Here is a 19,657-nt window from a genome sequence, read left to right as displayed (position 1 = left end):
ATTCTTCTCTCCTGGACGGAAAGTGTCCTTTTCACTTTTCTCTTCTGACTTTCTGATAATCAAAGCAACATATGTTGTAATTCCTAGTTTCTTGATGAATCCATAGTAATAATCACGACCTGTTGGTTTTGGGGTTTTTTTTGGCTTGATTCAAGAACATCGGTATTGTCTTGAATGAGGTATTGCCAACATACAAGTAAGGATTAGGTTTTTTGGAATGCGTTTAGTATATTTAATGGAGCTGTATTACAGGCAGAATGGATTTTTAATCCGAGGTTTTTCCATCAGCCATAGGAAAAAAAATTGAAAGATTTCTTACTGTACCCTAGTAGTAGATGCAGTTTCTGGGAGATCATTCTCTCTCTCTCGTTATGCCATTTTCTCTCTGTATCACTGTCCTGCCAGTGTTTTAATCTTGATTCATTTGATCACAATTCATAAGTATCTTATTTGGTGCAAAGCTATTAGGGCAAGGTTATGGCATTGGCCAAGAAAAGCAGCACATCTATCTCCCTAGGAAGTGACTACTAATTTTTCTTGAAATTAACCTTGGTTCTTTACGTCTTACCTGTTTTCCCGTGTAAGCTTTTTGGGGTATAAGCCAAGGCTGCTAATCCATGTGTAGTTTGGAGCCATCAGGTATGATGTCAGCTTTTTTACTTCAGTCTAATTTTTTTTCTGAGGAGAAATGACATGTCGGCAGAGGGCTGCCTCAGCAGCCTGGTCCTAGAGGACAAATTGGGGGAATCAAGTAGGAAGAGCTTCCATGAGTGAACGCATCTTGTACTTTAGAAGTATTTTGGCATAGCTAAGCCATCTGCTGCACGGAACTGAAAAGTTTTGAAGGCAATGACTGCATATGTTTGTTCCTGGCTGTACTTTGCCCTTCAAGAATTTGTCTTTTTACTTTGCATTCATGGTCTTGCATGGGGCTGGGTAGCATTCTTCTTGCAGAGGTGTAGTGTCTTTGGATATGACACTTGAAAACTGGACCAGATCCTTAATGCTCAGTTTTCAGGGGAATGTGGTGTGATTTAACTGTACTAAACTTTGTTTTTCCTTTGGACTGCTTGGTGTTAGGCTTTTTCCTCTCTCTTCCTGGGGTGCTGTGGCTGTTTATGCCTAAGTGAGATTTTTCTTGGCACAAGCTGACAGACAAACCTAAGAAATAGTCTGAAAAAACTGCTACTTTTGACACTCTTCCCAGCTAGGAACTGTGCTGATTTTATGAATGGGGAAGAAATCCTCAGAGCGTGTTAACCCAGTCTAGGTGGCGTTTCTGGCTAGGCTGGATAAGGGTCTAGAAACCTTTGCATGGACTCAGTAAGTCAGGTGGGAATGTGAAGCAATGAACTACCAGCTTAATCAGGAGACCCAGACAGATTTAATTTCTCACTACCAAGCATGTATATTCATATCTCTTCAAAGTATGTAAAAGAATATTAGTGACTGGGATGGTAAATTTGTGATAATCTGTGATTGAGAACTAAGAGCTTTATAGGGCACTGAATCCAGACTTTCTTTTGGCTTAAGGGAAAGGGGCACATCATGTTCTTTAAACAACCAAAGTGTAGATACTAAAATTTTAACAGTACACTGCTCACTATTCTGTGTATGTCAGTGATGCTCACTTAGGATGTGTCTCTCCCAGTGAACATCTTATCAGTTCCTGTACAAGACATGTATTTAGTGGAAGGCCACTTTTTGAGTATGTAACTTTTTGATTATATTTTATTTTGTGGGATTGTGCAAGCTGCTGTCTCTGGTTAGGGTTGTCTCTCCCTTGAGAATCAATTCATATTTCTTCCACTTGTTTGTTTTGAGCCTTTCCAGTAATTTTGAGGTAACTGCAGAGAATAGTACAAAGCTCGATAAAATTGTATGTAGTGACATGTGATGGAAAATGAAGAGAACTATACTTTACTGATTTTTGTTTGCTTTGGGGTTTTTAAAATAGCAAATTATTGTGTTGCATCCAGCTAAAATGCTGCCAGGGCCCTAGACAACCTCTTGCAGCTGAGGTCTAACCATGATACCAGACTTGTATGTCTTTACTGAAGGGCATCCTATTATGATAAGAGATTTGAACTTTGTGTGTGTGTTTGCTGTAGGATTCCCAGCTCCCAGCTGTGGTCTGGCAAGGAGGGGTTTATCCTTAATATATAAATACCTTATGCACAAAAACATTTCTCATAATCAGATACAGTGAATACATACCATGTTTTATTCCTTAACTTTTCCTTCAGATAAATCTAACATTTCTCTCTAGGTTAGACATGCTAGCAACAAAACAGCCTTGGGGATAATAGGTTTTGGGGTGAATATCCTTGTCATGGTATAAGCCCAGCCAGCCACAAACCACCACGAGGCTGCTCACTCGCTCCTCCACCCTCCCTGGTGGGATGAAGAGGAGAAAATATAATGAAAAGCTTGTGGGTTGAGACAAGGATGGGGAGGGATCACTTACCAGTTATGGTCACGGGCAAAACACAGACTCGACTTGGGGAAGAAAGAAAATCCATTTAATTTATTACCAATCAAATCAAAACAGGATAATGAGAAATAAAACCAAATCTTAAACCACCTTCCTCTCACCCCTGCCTCCTTCCTGGCTCACCTCCACTCCTGCTTCTCTCTACCTCCTCCCCTCCAGTGGCGCAGGTGGATGGGGAATGGGGTTTACGGTCAGTTCATCACACGTTGTCTCTGCTGCTCCTTCCTCCTGAGGGGCAGGACTCCTCACTCTTCCCCTGCTCCAGTGTGGGGTCCCTCCCACAGGAGACAGTCCTCCATGAACTTCTCCAACGTGGGTCCTTCCCACGGGCTGCAGTTCTTCACGAACTGCTCCAGTGCGGGTCCCTTCCACTGGGTGCAGTCCTTCAGGCACAGGCTGCTCCAGCGTGGGTGTCATGGTTTAACCCCAGCCAGCAACTAAGCCTCAAGCAGCTGTTCACTCACCCCCCTCACAGTGGGATGGGGGAGAGAATCAGAAGGGTAAAAGTGAGAAAACTCATGGGCTGAGATAAAGACAGTTTAATAAGTAAAGCAAAAGCCGTGCACACAATCAAAGCAAAACAAGGCATTCATTCACCACTGCCCATGGCAGGCAGGTGTTCAGCCATCTCCAGGAAAGCAGGGCTCCATCACGCATAACAGTGACTTGGGAAAACACACGTCATCACTCCAAATGTCCCCCTTTCCTCCTTCTTCCCCCAGCTTTCTATGCTGAGCGTGATGTCCTGTGTTCTGGAATATCCCTGTGATCAGCTGGGGTCAGCTGTCCCAGCTGTGTCCCTTCCCAACTCCTTGTGCCCCCCCAGCCTGCTCGCTGGTGGGGTGGGGTGAGAAGCAGAAAAGGCCTTGACTCTGGGTAAGCACTGCTCAGCAGTAACGAAAACATCTCTGTTATCAATTCAACACTGTTTTCAGCACAAATCCAAAACATAGCCCCATACTAGCTACTGTGAAGAAAATTAACACTTACGCCAGCCAAAACCAGCACAGAAGGCTTTCCCATAGAGTCACAGCCTCCTTCGGGCACCTACCTGCTCCGGCGTGGGGTCCTCCCTGGGCTGCAGGTGGAGATCTGCTCCCCCGTGGACCTCCCCAGGCTGCAGGTGGACAGCCTGCCTCACCATGGTCTTCCCCACGGGCTGCAGGGGAATCTCTGCTCCGGCGCCTGGAGCATCTCCTCCCCAGGTCTTCACTGACCTTGCTGTCTGCATAGGGGTTTCTTTCACATTCCACTCCTCTCTCTGCTGTATGTTTCTCTTCTTGAGCATGTTATCCCAGAGGTGCTACTACCGTTGCTGATGGGTTCAGCCTTGGCCAGCGGTGGGTCCAACTTGGAGCCTGGGAAGTTTCCAGCAGCTTTTCACAGGAGCCACCCCTGCAGCCCCTCCCCTGCTACCAAAACCTGCCACACAAACCCAATACAATCCTAAACTTGGCTAGAATACTGTGAATACAGAACATTAGCCTTGAGTATAGTTCTGGGTTTTGTCCTGGTTTTAAAAACAGACACAGAGAAAATAAATGTTTAAAATTAATTCTGGTGTAAAGTGCCATAAGTGTCTGGGTTATCTTATTCCCTCTGAAAGAAATCTGATGTTCTGGGTCCCATCCTCAACTGGCATGTTGCTTTTCATGAACTGTTGGTCTCCACATAAGTACTATTTTTCAGGAAGTGATTTTAAGTAACTTCCCTCCAGCTAAATATACTCACTGGAGTATTCCTCCGTATTTTACTTTGTCAAGTCCTTTACAGCATGAATGCCTTGGTTCTTCGGTGAGGAGCAATATGCTTTGTTTTGGCAGGGTGAAGAAAGTTGGAAAATGGAAGAGTGAAAGACTTGGTACAGTGCAGGCAGGTGCGCTTCATGCACGCAGAGAGAGATGGTTCAGTGAGTGAGGAAGACCAGTCTGCCAAAACAAATTCGTATGTGCTGCAGCTGCATGGAGTCTAGTTGCATCTGGCTTTTAGCAGCCTGAGAGAGACTTTGGGGTGTTCCAGCTTGGTTTGTATTGTTTCAACTGTTTTGCTATAGTGTTACTGTTAAGCAGTAAGTTTTTATGGTAACAATATTCTGGCTCCAATGGTTTTTTGGAAGCAGACATGATTGAGTGGGTTTGGTAAGGGCAATGTCCTCTTCCAAATTACAGTCTCCTGTATTGAGTGATGCTTGTGGTGAGGTACACTAAGGCAAGGCTTTATTGTAGCATCATACATTGCAAGTCAGAATAAATTCCTCAGCATGTGAAATGAAATGTATGAGAGCCATGTTGTCTTCTACAATTCATTGCTGAAGTGTGTAATGGTGCTCTGCTGGAGAATTTTCCCATCTGTTGCAGAGGATGATACGTGGGGAGGAATGTTGAATCAGTGTCGGCTTGGGCAGTATGAAGAAAAAAGGAATTTTTCTTTTTAAATTCTGATTTTTCTTTTTGAAATTTTTTCATGCAGTGTATCTTGCTCTAAGCACTGTACAACAAGTTTTTATGTAACAATATGTCCCAAGAGAAATTAACTGTATGAGGGAAAGCTCTCCCATTTGTTCTCTGTTGGGAGTAACAAGGCTTTGTTGGGCCACTTGACAAACTGAGCTGAGTGCAGCTGAGGCAGTAACATGGGGCCACACATGTACTATATGAGAAGAATGAATGCTACCCTGATAATGGAGGGGTGGGAGACCACAGCCTCATTAGGCTCCATTGTAGAAATTTGGGCTATATGGGACAGACTCTTTATGTACACATCTGCTCTTCACAAGTGCTAACAGCTTTGTAGTGAAAAACATATGTAATCATTAGGAAGTCTAGCAGTCTCCTGGTTTTTCATGTTTTGTCTAATGAAATTATTTTATGGGAAATGAAGATGTTTGTAATGGCTCTTCTGGTAATTTAGCAAGTTTCACTTCACAGGTAATGTAGTTGGTTTTTTTTATGGACTAAAGTAACTTGCATAGCTTTCTTGAAATTGTCTTTTACAAAGACAATTACATATATATATATATACACACACACACACAAGCTGTTAATGTAATTTTCATAATTCAAGTTGCCGCATTTACTCTAGAATTTATCCTGTTAGGGGGCCTGCATTTGTCATAGCTTTAGAAGTTAGCTTTGGGACTTGATGCTCAGAAGTTACCAGTGAGGAGAAGGGCTGGGTTTATAGTGGAACTTGAAGATGCTTTTCAAAGAGGTGAGGTTTGCATTGGGCTTAAATGTATCTTTTCAATTTTATCTTTCTTTTCTATATGTGTCCTGTTCTCAGCAGTAGTACTGGGTTTAGCTTCTGTCTTAGCTTGGGTGCTTTTGTTTGTGCTTTTTTGTACCCTGTACTTCAGATTTTTATTGCCTTCCTTGTTGCAGTACTTAAGCATTCAGTGATGTGTTAAACAATGACTACTATATTTCACATGTGAAGTTTGTGTAATTTAAACGCAGAAACTGCCTGTCTCAAACTGGTTTTTGTGAAATGATCTGCATTCATGTACCTCCTGAAAATTAATTTTGCCATAGTTTTTGACAGATTATTTTGCTATATATGGAATAAATATATAAATGCATATCCTCAAAATGAGTTGTCATGTTGTAATCAGTTGGCACTTTTACTGTCTTATTGTAATTACACACACCCACCCTATAGTTAATGCCCTTTCCTTTGTCTTAGGTTGTATTGGGACCTGACGAGTCCTTAGAGTGTTGTCGGTAGTAACATGAACAATCAAGCAGTAGCTGCTTGGAGAGCAGAAGTATAATGCCAGCTTCATTTACGTTGCTATGTTTTCTGTCCATTTCAAAAAGATAATTGTGTTTTGCTGAATATAAATAATCTTTGATACTCCTCCAAAATATATGCATATCCCCAAACTTAATCAGTTCCAGGCTATATTCTTCAGCCTGTCATCTCCACTTGATAAATTCTGAACTTCCTTTTTCTCTCAAATAAACAAAAAAGTAAACTAATAAGAATTGTTTCTCAACACATACTATAAGTTATAGATGTTAGTCATGATTTTGAATAGTGTTTGTGTTCACAGCACAATTTTAGGATGTGATAACATCATCTTCTGAAGTTATTGTGTCTTCCTGAACAGAGCCTTTAATTGGATATATTCTGTTTTAACCTAACTTGTAATGATTTTTCTATGTATATCATTGATAATTACAAATAGTATAAAAATTATATCAAGGAAAACAAATAGAAGGTACAAAAAAATCTGAGTTACATTATATCGACATGTATGTCAATACACAAAGGGAATGCTGTATTTCACCTATATTTTGATAAAAACAATGTATCTTTAGAAGTCGTAAAATATTCAGTACATGAGGAAACTCTTACTTGACTAAATAAGCCAGCTGCTTGGAGGAATAACCTAAAGCATTTTACTGTAAGATTTTTCAATTAATTGCTTTGAGTGTGTTTGCAGATTGCCACAAAAGTGCAAAATACAGGTCTCCTTTAAGTATTTCTCTGCAGTTGCTGATGTCATATATGTTAAAAGTGGGGTTTTTGTTTAATAATGCCTTGAGACTTTTTAGATCATCATGGGTAGTCCCTGAAGTTCTGCAGGTGTTTGCAGTCTGCAGCCTTGCCCATGTCATATGTACTGGATTTTGAAAATTAAAGCAGAGCTGTGATTCAGGTCTGGTGCAACAGTAATCGCTGCTGGAGGGAGCAAAATTGAAAAGGCTACAGGTACTGGAGCTCAACTTGGATGCAAGGCAGCTTGTCTCTAAGGTAGGAAGTAAGGGCAAAAAAGAGATTTTTAGTTCAGTAGGTTTGAACAGATGTGTCTCACCTGCAGAAAGAAATTGTATTGCCATGCTTGTCGCAAATTTAGAGGGGTCTTTCTTCAGCTCTCATCTTTGAACCTTTGAATGGGTCAACAAAGTATTGATTGGGCTGAAGGGAGACTTGTCTGGTTCAAGCAAAGACTGCATTGGGGAAGTACTTTCAAGTTCCGACCTCCACTTTGCATTTGTTAAACAAAACAGAAAGGCTTGAGCAGGAAGAAACAGGGATGGGAGATGACAACTGTTATTTTTGCCTGTTTTGGAGCAAATTCCCATGTTTTAGGCAAGTAATGTGATCATGTGACTGTAGGTTGGACAGCTGTGTAAATCAGGCTGGATGCAGCTATTACCATCGATTTTCAGACTAGTCTTGAAATTGCTCGGAATAAAGAACTTTGATTTCACAAATGTCAGGGAACGTTTTTGACACTTTGATTTTATGTTGATTATTTTCTTCAGAGAAAAATATTCAATGTTTCTCAATGGCGAAGCAATGAATAGCTTTGATCCAAGACTGCACTTATGCTGAACCTTCTGTCAGATGCATTATTCATAGTAAAACCAATTGAACTTCTTAACCTGTTATGCCACTGAAATGTGAGCTACAGGTGCTCCAGCAGGTGTTCTTCTGTAAGGCTTTGGAAGCACTGGAATTCTTTGCCCCATAACATGTGAGAGAAGTCATGAGTCTGCCTCTGATTTTGGTACGGTCCCTAGTTAGTGTTCATTTCTGGAGTCTGACTGGGATGTAGAGCAGTGGTGGTAGACAGTGAAGTTCAGCTGTGGTGGAAGATAAAGGTTACTATTGTTTGCTGATAAAAACCTGCAGTAAGTGTCCCTGTTGAAATTGAAGTGAAATGTACATGTATGAGTTAACATTTTTGCACTACTTAAGCATGCTACATTTTTCAAAGATCAGATGTCCCTTTCTTTTTTTGGTGTCTCCAATGTAGTGTTGGTTTTTGATGCTATTATCAAATACAACAAAGGAAAACTAGGTTGAACTGTATTCTTGCCAAACCATTTTAAGTATTACAGTAAGTATTACTGGTAATGCATTTCCTTGCTTTTAACAGCAGTTCTGCAATTAATGCCTTTGCCTGTTTTGTCATTTAGCATACTAGAGAAAATACTTAGCAACCAGAAGTTTGCAGAATGCATTTGGGGAGAACCTGAACATGTACACTTATAATGTGAAAGTGATATTGCTGATCAATAGAGTAATAGGCAGTAGGCTTTTCTGCAAGCTGGTTTTGGGATGTGGGAAAAGTGTCTCTTCATGAAATAGGTAGTACCATAATTGTGTTGGTTTTTTTATATTTACATAAACAGGCAGCAAACAGTTCTGAGAAACTTGATCTTGCCAGAGGAGACGATATGTGATTTTTAAATCCTTGTATGAATCACTAATATGTAGTGACTAGAGGGTTTGGTTGTTTTCTTTGTCGGTCTGGGGTTTTTTTTCCCCGCCTCTCAATTAATATAGAACTATCCATCTTAGGAGAATATATAACAGAAGAGCATTCATGTTTGTGTTTAATTTCTGCTTAGTTTTTGTGCATTCTGTGTCTTGATTTAAAATGTACTGGTTTGGGCTGGGGGTGGGGGACAGAATAGTTGAAGACTGATACAGCTTATCCAGCATACGTGGTGCTGAGGAGAAATGGTCAAACTAAAACTGTGTGCTGAGCTAGCACAGAAAACAGGAATAGCTATACAAACCCATTTGTTTCCCAGGAGAGATTTTCTGCGTGACCAGGAGACCAAGGGCAGACCTTGAGGATATTGTCTGAAGAGACCCAGGAATGCCTAATTGAGCAAAAAGATTCAATTCAGCAGGGGGTGCAAGCAGGGATGCAGGGGAGCCTTCTCCCATGCACTGTCATCCACTTAGTTTACTGTCTTCCAGGAAATATATGCTGCTTGTGTATTTGAAAATATTTTGGTTTTGTTGATGGACTGTTTCAAAAGTTTTTAGTACGGTTTAAAGTCTTCTGTGGTCCTTCAGGTGGTTTGTCTGGTGCCTTTCTCCTCTCTGTTCTTGCCCATCTTCTGGTAATTTTGAAAGCCACTATTCATGTTCAAGCATGCTTGGAAAAAGGATAGTAATCTTGGTGTCAAGTCCTTAAAAGCAATGAAGTTCCTAAAAGTTCCCTAAAACTTTAGGTAGGTCCCTACCTAAAAGGAGGTGGGGACTCTCTGCAAACAGATATGCTAAATGCTCTGACCGAAGGACTGTGTCTTGAGCGCATTTGTTATTAGACATGGATGAATCTCTACAGATAAATACTGTAGTGAGCACAGGACAAACATCAACTGAAGCTTGCTAATATCTGGAAGATAGAATAAGAAACCCAGTTTGACTGATAATGGCACTCAAAGCTACTTGTTTATATGAGTTAGCTGAAATAGTGGAAATAAGATCAAAAGATTTACTTACGCAGACGTTCATTTGAAGTTATTGTCAGAAGGCAGAAGCTGGGAAAAGTTCCTGTGCTGAGGGCCGTAGGAGCAGTTCCTTTCATCACTGGGCTTGAACAGATGCGTTTCGGAACAAAGTTCTGATGAAATCTTTTTGTTGCAATGATTGATTGTGCTAGTGATATGCTGCCAAGGTAGTTAAATCCTGAACATCTGGCAAGGTGTTCAACCTGAGCTTATAGAAAGCTTCCTACAAGGCAAATGAGGTTATGTATGAGCAACTTCACACAGATGACTGTGCTTTTATTAAAATACGATATGGAACACCTTTGTCTCATTATAAGCAAGTTTGCTGAGGCAAAGAAAAATAAAGATGCACTTTCAATATGAAGAAACCTAAGGAATGTGCTATGCCTGTTACTACCTGAGAAAGACTATGGAGTAACTCTTTTACAGTCAGCAGGCTCAAACTCGTTGCTGGGTCAGGTTTCCCTCTTGTTAGAGTTTTGTCTATGCCCTGATTAATGAAGACATTTATTTCATGATCCAGAAATAAAATGCTGTATGTGGCAGATTGTTCAAAACAGGTCGGTACTGAACAGCAAGGCAAAATTGGCATTCTACCAGGTCTACTAAGCATGAGCAAAATACTGGAACTACAGTCCTGGGAGGAAAAAAAAATTCCTATTAGGATATGTGCATGCTAAAACAAGATGGAGCTGAAAAGAGACTGCAAAGCAACCCTTCAGCTGCACAAAATGGTTTTTTTTTGAGGTTTTTGTTTGTTTTTTGTTATGTTGTTGCTTTGCTTTAGGTGTTGGTTTGTTTTTTTGTTTGGGTTTTTGTGGTGTGGTTTTTTGGTTTTTGTTTTATTTTTTTTTTTTTAGCATAGAAGTCTTGATTCTGAAAGGAAAAAAGGGCATAGCAAATGAATAATTAGAAAGACATTAACATTGAGGACATGTCCAAGAAGAGGTCATTGTTTGCCTCAATGTTTAGGAATTGTTATAAATATTTAGACACATCCATAAAACATGTTATAACATTACTATAGCGGGTTAAAAAGTTCTCTGAGGCAGGAAGTTGTGATGACGTGTTGTAGCAAGATGGAGGGCTTGCGTTATTGGAGGAAAAATAGTTGGGTGCCACTTCCAAATGCCACACCATTTCTCTGTGTAAGGTGGGGGCTGTAGATCTGTAATTGAATGTAATTGATCAACAAGTCCAGGTAGCTAAATTGGCCATTTTCCTCTTGATAGGTAACAGTCACTAAAAACTGCAGAATCTGTTTTGTTTGAATAGATACTTAGTGTAATGTTTGAATTTAAATACAGAAATCTAGACAAATCTGAGGCAAACTGCATAAAAACATTTAACGAGTGATTTGTCCATTTTGATATATATCCTGAGAAGCTGAATTTGCTGTTTCTAAGTAAATATTTGTTCTTTAAACTTGATGTTCTTGCAGCAGCTGAGAATGAAATGCGATTATCTTAAGGTTAAACTCAGAGATACTAGCTGCAGGAGGAGGCTTTCAGTAAGTGTTTTACAAGTTCAGTGGGGTGGGTTGACCTTGGCTGGCTGCCAGGTGCCCACCCAGCTGCTCTCTCACTCCCCTTCTCAACAGGTCAGGGAGAGAAAAAAGGATGAACAAGTCCAGGGCTGAAGATAAAGATAGGGAGATCACTTATCAGTTACCATCATGGGCAAAGCAGACTCAATTTGGGGAAGACTAATTTCTTGCTAATTAAATATAGCCTGCTATAGGCTGGGTGTGGAGGTAGCATTGCGGGTTATGCACTCATCATGTGGAAGAAGTGGCAGCTCCATCACTTCTCACACCTGCTTAGCATGTTGACTTCCCCACAGCAAAACCCCTTTCACTTCCTGAAATCTATCTTCTTTCCTAGAAATTGAAGCTGCGGTTCAGCTGCAGGGCACTCCTACTCAGTAGAGTACATGTCCGAAAGATTAAGTAATATGTGTTCAGCATATGCTTATGTAATTCCCCCAGAAAATATGGATTTGAGCACATGCTTTTCTAGATTAGTATTATGAACACTCAAAAATAGAAACTCTGTATGGTGACTTAATCCATCATGAGTGAAAACCAACTGCATGACAGTCTCAAATATTTGCTACTCTAGTTCACTGTAACCACTGTCAGATTTTCCTTTTGGGGGGGCTGGTATTATACCATTCTGTAGGGAAGACGAAACACTTAAATGTGTTTGGGGAGAGTGTGCTAGTATTGCAAAAACTCCTCTGCCTGATTTTTGTTGTCCAATAAATCATTATCTCACTGATTTTTTTTTAAGGTGCTGCTAGCATATTATTGTGTTAACAAGCTGTTCACCTGTCTTTCTTGCTTGTGTAATGATATTCTGTAGATAAACACAGAGCAGCTGGCAAAGCTTTAACCAGGCTGTAGCATTTCTCACAGTGCTTGTTTTTTTACATATCTTCATGACCAATTGCTAGTCGTTGTATTCATCTTGGAGTCCTTTTTAGGCATGTGCAACACCAGTTTAAGAATTCATTACATTCTACAAAATATGAATGTTGAGGGAGTTTTTACCCTTTTTTTCATTAATGGATAGCACTTCAGGTACTCAGTAGATTAAAAGGAAAAAAAAAAAACTAAACAAAAAAACCAAAACCAAACAAAAAGGCTCCCAAAACAACTGTGTACTTGGGAGTAGCAGAGTTCCTCTTTCATTTAATATGAAGAAATATTTTTGCCACTAAAAATTATGACATTTGAATTTATCAGAAATTTTGGCTCACCTGCCTGTAATCAAATGGTTGTTTCTTATTGTCATTTATTAGTGTTTGGAAATCAACAAAAAATTCAGAGGACCTCTTTAAAGGAAGGATGTGAGGACATTTGCTTACATGTGAGGTGATGTAACAAGTTATCCTGCTGGTATCCTTTTCTGAAGAAATCCCTTAAACCTTTGGAATTTTTCATCTGCCAGTTAAGCCTACTAGTGCAAATGTGAGTGGTGTAGTCAGTTTTCAATTGGATAAGTTTCTGTCACTGTAAGTCCATTATTTTTCACACTGGCAATGAATAAACTTGGGACTTTGTGCCCAAATCCTATTACTTCTGAACAAAACACTTTTTCCTTCTGATAATGTTACTCAAGTTTTAGTTAAGTTTAATTAGCTTAAAACTAGTTATATACAACATCAGTTATAAGCTTTAAAAATACTACGTTGCTTCATCACTGGCTATATTTAAAATGCTTAGGACCCAATTCTGCCCTGTGCACAGAACATATTGTCAACTCATACAATGAGTTGTTTTCCAAAATGTTAAACGGCGTTTTCTCTACACTGCAGAGTAGGATCAAGTGCTTAACCTATAGCCTTTCCAAATTCCCATCTCAAAGGGAATGTGCTTTCACTTGTGAAGTCCCTTTTCTGACTTCTATGCTGTGCAGTAATTGTTCGTATTTGACATTGTCTGATAATGGCAGCATTTATTTCAGGGAATGGAAAGTTTGAGGTTGATCCTCTTTATCTGGGCATGTGACAATGTGCTTCTTTCCTTTTCCTGAAAATATAGTAGACAACAGATTGAGACTGATAACAACTGGGCCCTCAGTAATAGAGACATTTATACTACCCTCTCCCTTATCAAAGGGGGAATAAGGAAGCTACATAGATGAAAGACAGTTCCACTGATGTGATTGCCATGGCCTTTCTTGAAAACTTTTCACTTCCGCTGTTAGAGTTGGAGCAGAATAGAAATTGTTGAGCAGGCAGTTGATGCTGGCTAAGGAAGGGTAGTGTCCTGTGGCACCTACAGCAGCTGAAAATATTGCACATGGACTGTCGCCCAATATCGTCCCATGATTGTGAATGCAGTTGCTGCAATGTGTAATAAAATACAAGTACTTGTGTAAAATGCACCTTTTACCATTACCAAATACTACTTGAAAAGTTACCCTGATGGATGTAGGTTTACATTGTTCCCTTGTCAAAAAGCAATCTGGATTTACCATCAGCAAAATGCATATAATTAATGCTTTTCTGTATAGTTTCTTCCCATAGGGATCAAGTCAGGGTTTCTGAGTGTGTGGGAGAGACATAAATGCTTAGTGCTGGAAAAGTGCCAGTAGGCAAGGGAGACCTGGAGCCTTCTATCTCAGGTCCATGGATTTTATTTTAAGCAGGGCTGGGGTTTAGCTGTTGTTCTGTAGTCTTTAGATCAGCAATTAAAAAATGATTATTTTCCAGAGGATGACTGACAGGCATCAGAATATACTTATATCACTAGCTGGGATCTTGCTCATCTGCATGGTTCCCTTGCTTCAGTCTATTCTTTGGCTCATTTGGGATGATGACATCTTCTGTCTCTTTGCGGTGGTGGGGAGGGCTCCGTTCCTGTTGTGATGTCAGTAGAAGAAAAGGCCTGAGCAATATCTTTACTTCCCTACAAAGGACCATGGAAACCTGGGGGAAACATTACCTTTAGTGTTCAAATTATGGGCTGCTGTCAGTTATGTTTATAAGGTGTTGCGTATTTTGTGTTATTCAGAAAAGAAGCAGTATTGATACTTGAAAGCTGTTGTTAAAAATCATGCAAAAGATACTTGCAATTTTGTTTCAAAAGGAGGAAATCCTCCCCAAGAAAAACCCTTATTTCTGGCAATTTGATTTTTAAGACAATTTTTAAATTCCAGAATTATTGTATGGTTTGAGATTGATCTGTCAGCACCATGGCTTCTCATTGTAGTATCAGTTTTCAGGCTAGCTGTTTACTTCTGTCCTGTGTTGAGAAGCCTGTTTTCCTTTCCCAGTTAGTTGATGCTTTTTTTAGTGACAGCTTCTGGTTTTGATAGACCAGCTTGTTTACAAGATGTGAGAATAGCGTCTTTTCATCTGATAACATGTAATAGGTAATCTTATAGACCTGTTAGTTATCTAATAACCTGTAGCTAACAGGTGTCTTTAATTTAAGATGTTTTCCTTTTAACTTTGTTATAGTCCATATAAATCCTGTTTGAAAAATCAAATCAGAATTCATTATGCAACAAACTGAACTAAGTTAATTCTAGTCACTGTTCATTGGTAGGACTTCATGGGCAAAAACCCAAGTGTAACCAGTTCAATAGTTAATACAGCTTTTTGATATGCACTGTTTTACACTGCCATCCTTGTGGATGGCAGACAGTCGTCTTTTGGTTTTGATCTCTGACCTAATGAGAGTGGTACCTAATAAAAAGTAAAAATCACTAAAATAAATATTCAGTGTTCAGTGAGTGATCTTTCATAAAAAAAGATTAATGATGCAGTATTACATGACATGGCTAAATGTTAAAAAAAAAAAAAGTAACTGATTGTGTGCTGACTCCTGTCTTTACTGACTGGAGTATATCATACAAATTGGGATAATAAGTTATGACCCACATATGAAGTGGTGATTTCAAATCTGTGGAGAATGTACTCCAGTGGTATGGTAAATTATGTGCTGTCAATATAGCTGGACTGTTTGGTGGGCTGAATCCTTTTGAATGTTAGATGTGGAATATAAAGAAATGTTAGACAGGAGGAATGCAGGGTGTACTTATAGAATGAGACTCCTACCTGCATACCTTACACTCAGGAGGGTGTTGGGATAACAGATTTAAAACAACAACAATAACACCACACACAGAAAACTTCCACACAGTCCCACACCCACCCAAAAAAATCAACCAAACAAAAATTCCCCCCAAAATCCTAAACCCGTGTGTGCAATCTACAGTTGTGATATGATTAAAGGGGCTACTTGCAGTCTGTGGATACAGAAGTAGGCAAATACAATTAACACAAGTACTTGATGCTGTACTGGAAAAAGGCAAAATAATCAGTATCTAGAAGTTGAAGTCTAGCAAATCAGAACAAGAGATGGGATGCATTGATTTGATGGTAAATGAGATTAATTCCTGAAACAAACTACCAGTTTAAGGGGTAGGTTCCCTGTCAGGTGCTTTCAAATAAAGTCTTTCTATTAATTTGAGCACCTGAGGGTGGGAATTACTAATTCTGCTGAAGAATAATAAGTAATTTGGATGGAATTATTTGAAACATATTTTGTGTAAACTCAAAGTAAAAATTGGCACTGAGCATGGCGCTATCTCTGATTTTCTGCTACCAGTTGGAACAAATTGAATTTAGAAAGTCGTGGTTATTTCCTTTAAATGGCCCCCTGCTAAGAGATTTAAAGTTTCATGCAGCTTTGGCATGCCAGGGACCACATATGATTGACACCATTAATCAAAGATCATGCTACTAATCCACATGAAACATAACACAGTAGAGAGAACTCAATTAAAACTTTTGTCCCTCCAATTTAAAAGATCAGCCACGTGGGAGCTAAGTATCTCGGCCTTGCTTGTTTTGCTTGAGACCAGTCTTAATAAATTGCCTTGTTTTGCTTCTGCAGTGCAATTTAGATGCTTATAAATCAGCAGTCATGCTTTGCCACAATTACACACGTAAACTCCCGCATCTTTGTTTCACAGCTTTGTCTAGAAAGTTTTAATGGATATAGATAAATGCTGAAGGAAAATGTAAAAATTGGAAATAATAAAAATAATTGGGTAGGGGAAATGCTGAAAGAAGTGCTTTACTAAGCTTTACTTTATAAATACAGGAGTTTAGAACTAAACAAAATTAAATTTAGTAGTTCAATTACAGGGCCTCCCTCTTATTATCATTCATTTTGAATTTTGTTTGTTTCCCTGACCATATATTGCAAGCTTTATCCTTCTCCCTGGGCACCTTTATATCAAGGCTATAGTGAAGACATTACTCAAGACTGTAAATTTTTGACAGCTTACACTTAGGGTACTGAAACTGCTTAATAAAAGACAACATTTAAAAGATTAAGAGGAGGAAACTCGTGATTGGAAAGGCCCTGTCTTTTGTAGAAAGTGGCTGCTTAAAGAAGAAAAAAACTGCCAATGCTTTGATTACTACATTTCAACTGCCTGAAAAGTTGTTTCATTTCTGACTTGCCTCAGAATTGGGGTGGTGGGTGTGAAGTAGTGATGTAGGAAGCTGCTGGGCAGTGTGACAGCTCACAGCAGTGTTAAAGGTAGCCTTAAAGTCACTATATTCATGCACAAATAAGGCATGTCTGAACAGGAGTTGATGCCACTATTTTCAGGGAGGATTGTTGTCTCATTAAATTGCTGACTGAGAACCAATTCAGCATGTAACACTGAGGGCATATCTGGCATCACTTATAAGACTAAATCTTTTTCCTTAAGTCTTATGGCAATAAAATACTTGCAGTTGTTAACTCCTTGATCCTGTCAAGTGTGGAGGATGTATACTGTTCTCTTCAAAAGGTGTTAATACTCTGTTGTTCCTTTTCAGGGACTAAACAGCTGTGCAGGTTTTAATGTTGTGGTACCTTCTGTTGAAATTTTTTTTAAGTATGAAGCAAAAATAACTGGGTTTTTTGTTGGTTCCCTCCCCCCCCCAAGTACTCCTGACAGCATTTATTGTGCTCTTACCACTTCTGAACCTGTGTTGTTGTTGGCCGAGGTTTGCTACTAATCTTTCTCTGTGATTGCAGACAGTTAGTGTCTTCTGGACTGGTGCTGCAGGACTGGGTGTATGTGAAGCACGAGCCTGAGCTCTTCAATACACCTTTATCACCTCGATTAGTGCTTTAAACCTGTGGTTTGCTAATGGCAGCATCTCTGATTCTACTGCATCCATATGCCCATCCCTTAAGAACTTTGGTATTTTACTTGTTTACAATAGTGGAAATGTTTTGTGTTTCAGATAGAAAATGTTATGGTTCACAACATATACTTCCTCATTATACCCTCAGTGTTTTTGTCCTTTGCCATTTGTTGCATTTGGTGATATTGTCTTTTAAAGTGATCTTATCTTCTGTTTTGCTGTTGACTAATTTCTTCACTGTATTACACTTTTTTTTCTGTTGGTACGGTTTGCTCTGACATACTTGTACATCTTCATTAGTTGTCATTTAAAATGTGTTGCTTCTTGATAATTTCTATGCTTTTGCTATTTTTTTAGTTTATAAAAAGCAATGTTTTCTTTTTAGCCAATGGTTTTCTTTACCTGGAAGTTCTTCCCTATGTTAATTTTTTTTTTTTCCGTGTTTGAGTCTGTGAATTGCTTCCATGCAACTTGGTCTTTATTTTTACTGGTTCTATACATAACCTGGTCCTTCTAAAAGTATTTTTGTGTTGTTTCATTCTTCAGTGCATTAAGAATCAATTTCAGATACTTTGCAGCTTTTTGTTTTCTGTAGTATCAGGCTTTTTTTCTTTCATCTAGTGACAACTAATTCTAATTCTCAGTCTACAGTTAGTATAGTTTTAATGTTTCTTACACTGTGATTAACAGCTATTTTAGGTTTTCTATACATCTCCCGCAAATCTTGTGTATGTTTTACTGATGACTACTTTAGAATAATATGAGGTTGGGCTTATCTGAGCCTATGAATCTTTCACCAAGTTGCTGGCACCTACAAAAAGCTATTCCCTCCCTCCTCCCACTTGTATCTCCACTGTCTTTTAAGAGTCAAAATTCTTATCTCCTCCCTCCACACATACCGATCTCTGTTAGTTTTCCAATATTTTGATGAAACCTTGCATAGGAATCAGAATTTTCAGTTGTTAATATTTAAAAAAAAAATCCCTTTTATGGGGTAAACTTTTATTATTAATATTTTTCAATATTTTTGATGATGCATTCCTTTATTCTTATATTCTTTCCATTATAATTGCTGTTTTGTTTTAATGTGGCCAAAAATCCATTGTGATAATTCTGTTCTTTGCCACTTGGAAGACTTGTGGCGTAGTTTTCTCCCTGTAATGCCTCATTTAGTCATATTATTTGCTTTTGAAGTCTTTACATCCATTTGGCCCTGGTAATGTACCTGGTAGATGCAGTACCTTTCCCTTAAGTGACTTGATTCTTGTGATCCTCAAAGTGAGGATTCTGACCAGATAGCACTGTGCATCATGTTGCAGGGGTTACCGTGGTGCTTGGTGTATTATCACATTGCTTGATAAATTGGGAGGGTGTGGGGGGTGTGTTGTTTTAACTTGGAAAGCAACTTTGTCTTGTTTTGACTAGAACTGAAGTGTACTTTTGTTTAATAAACAAAACTTGTGATTCAGTTGTTTGCTTCACCAGTTAATTATGCCACAAGTAGTGAGAATGCCAGGATGGTTTTGGAGATGACAGTAGTTGAGTAATGCCCCAAGTTTAAGTGAGAGATTTTTTTCTTCCAGGTAGAAAAAAAATTGTAAGTGTGCTTAAATATCTCAAGATCATTCTTTTCCATGCTGCCACACTACTTATCTGGCTTATATGTAAAAAAAATCGCATTAAATATAATTAGCTGAAGTGAGTTTTTATTTCCAAAAATAATGTAATGTTGTGTATGTCTCCGTCTTCAATACAGAGAACAGACCCACAGCTCCTTGCTCAGTTCTACTATGCTGATGAGGAACTAAATCAAGTAGCGGCTGAATTGGACAGTTTGGATGGAAGAAAAGACCCACAGAGATGTACGCTGCTAGTCAACCAGTTTCGCTCTTGTCAGGTAATCAAAATGTCACCTTCCTGATTTCATTGACATTTTTGTGTACATTAAATGTATTACGTTATTATTTATTGTATTAGTTTTTATTGTCAAATCCCTTTATAATGAATCCTTGGTAGATATATGCCTTTCCTTAGTTTAAAGGGTATATTTTTGAAAACACTATCCGAAAATTAAATCTACTACATCTCATTTAAGAGTGTTGATGGTTTTCCTTAAATAAGAACATACATTAAAAACTTTTTCCTTTGTGTAAAATAAGCATACAGAACTTACTAGAACATGAGAAATATTTCAAAATTTCAGGCAGTATAAAGTAGCCCTGTCTTTTGTAGCTGCTCAGCT

At 38.9% G+C, this 19,657-nt stretch overlaps 1 protein-coding gene across 3 annotated transcripts in view; it reads left to right on the top strand.

Annotated features, from left to right (window-relative positions):
* Window positions 1-19,657, top strand: part of ZFYVE28 (zinc finger FYVE-type containing 28) — a 164,128-nt gene that overhangs the window by 63,470 nt on the left and 81,001 nt on the right. For all 3 annotated transcript variants that reach the window (XM_075019455.1, XM_075019370.1, XM_075019541.1), the window contains exon 2: window positions 19,172-19,312. In XM_075019455.1, the coding sequence (XP_074875556.1) occupies window positions 19,172-19,312 (141 nt within the window). The remainder of the gene's footprint in view (window positions 1-19,171; window positions 19,313-19,657) is intronic.

This window comes from Buteo buteo, chromosome 1 (assembly GCF_964188355.1).
Source record: "Buteo buteo chromosome 1, bButBut1.hap1.1, whole genome shotgun sequence".
NCBI lineage: Eukaryota > Metazoa > Chordata > Aves > Accipitriformes > Accipitridae > Buteo > Buteo buteo.
The sequence above is the reverse complement of the archived record's forward strand: the minus strand, read 5'-3'. Positions and strand labels throughout refer to the sequence as shown.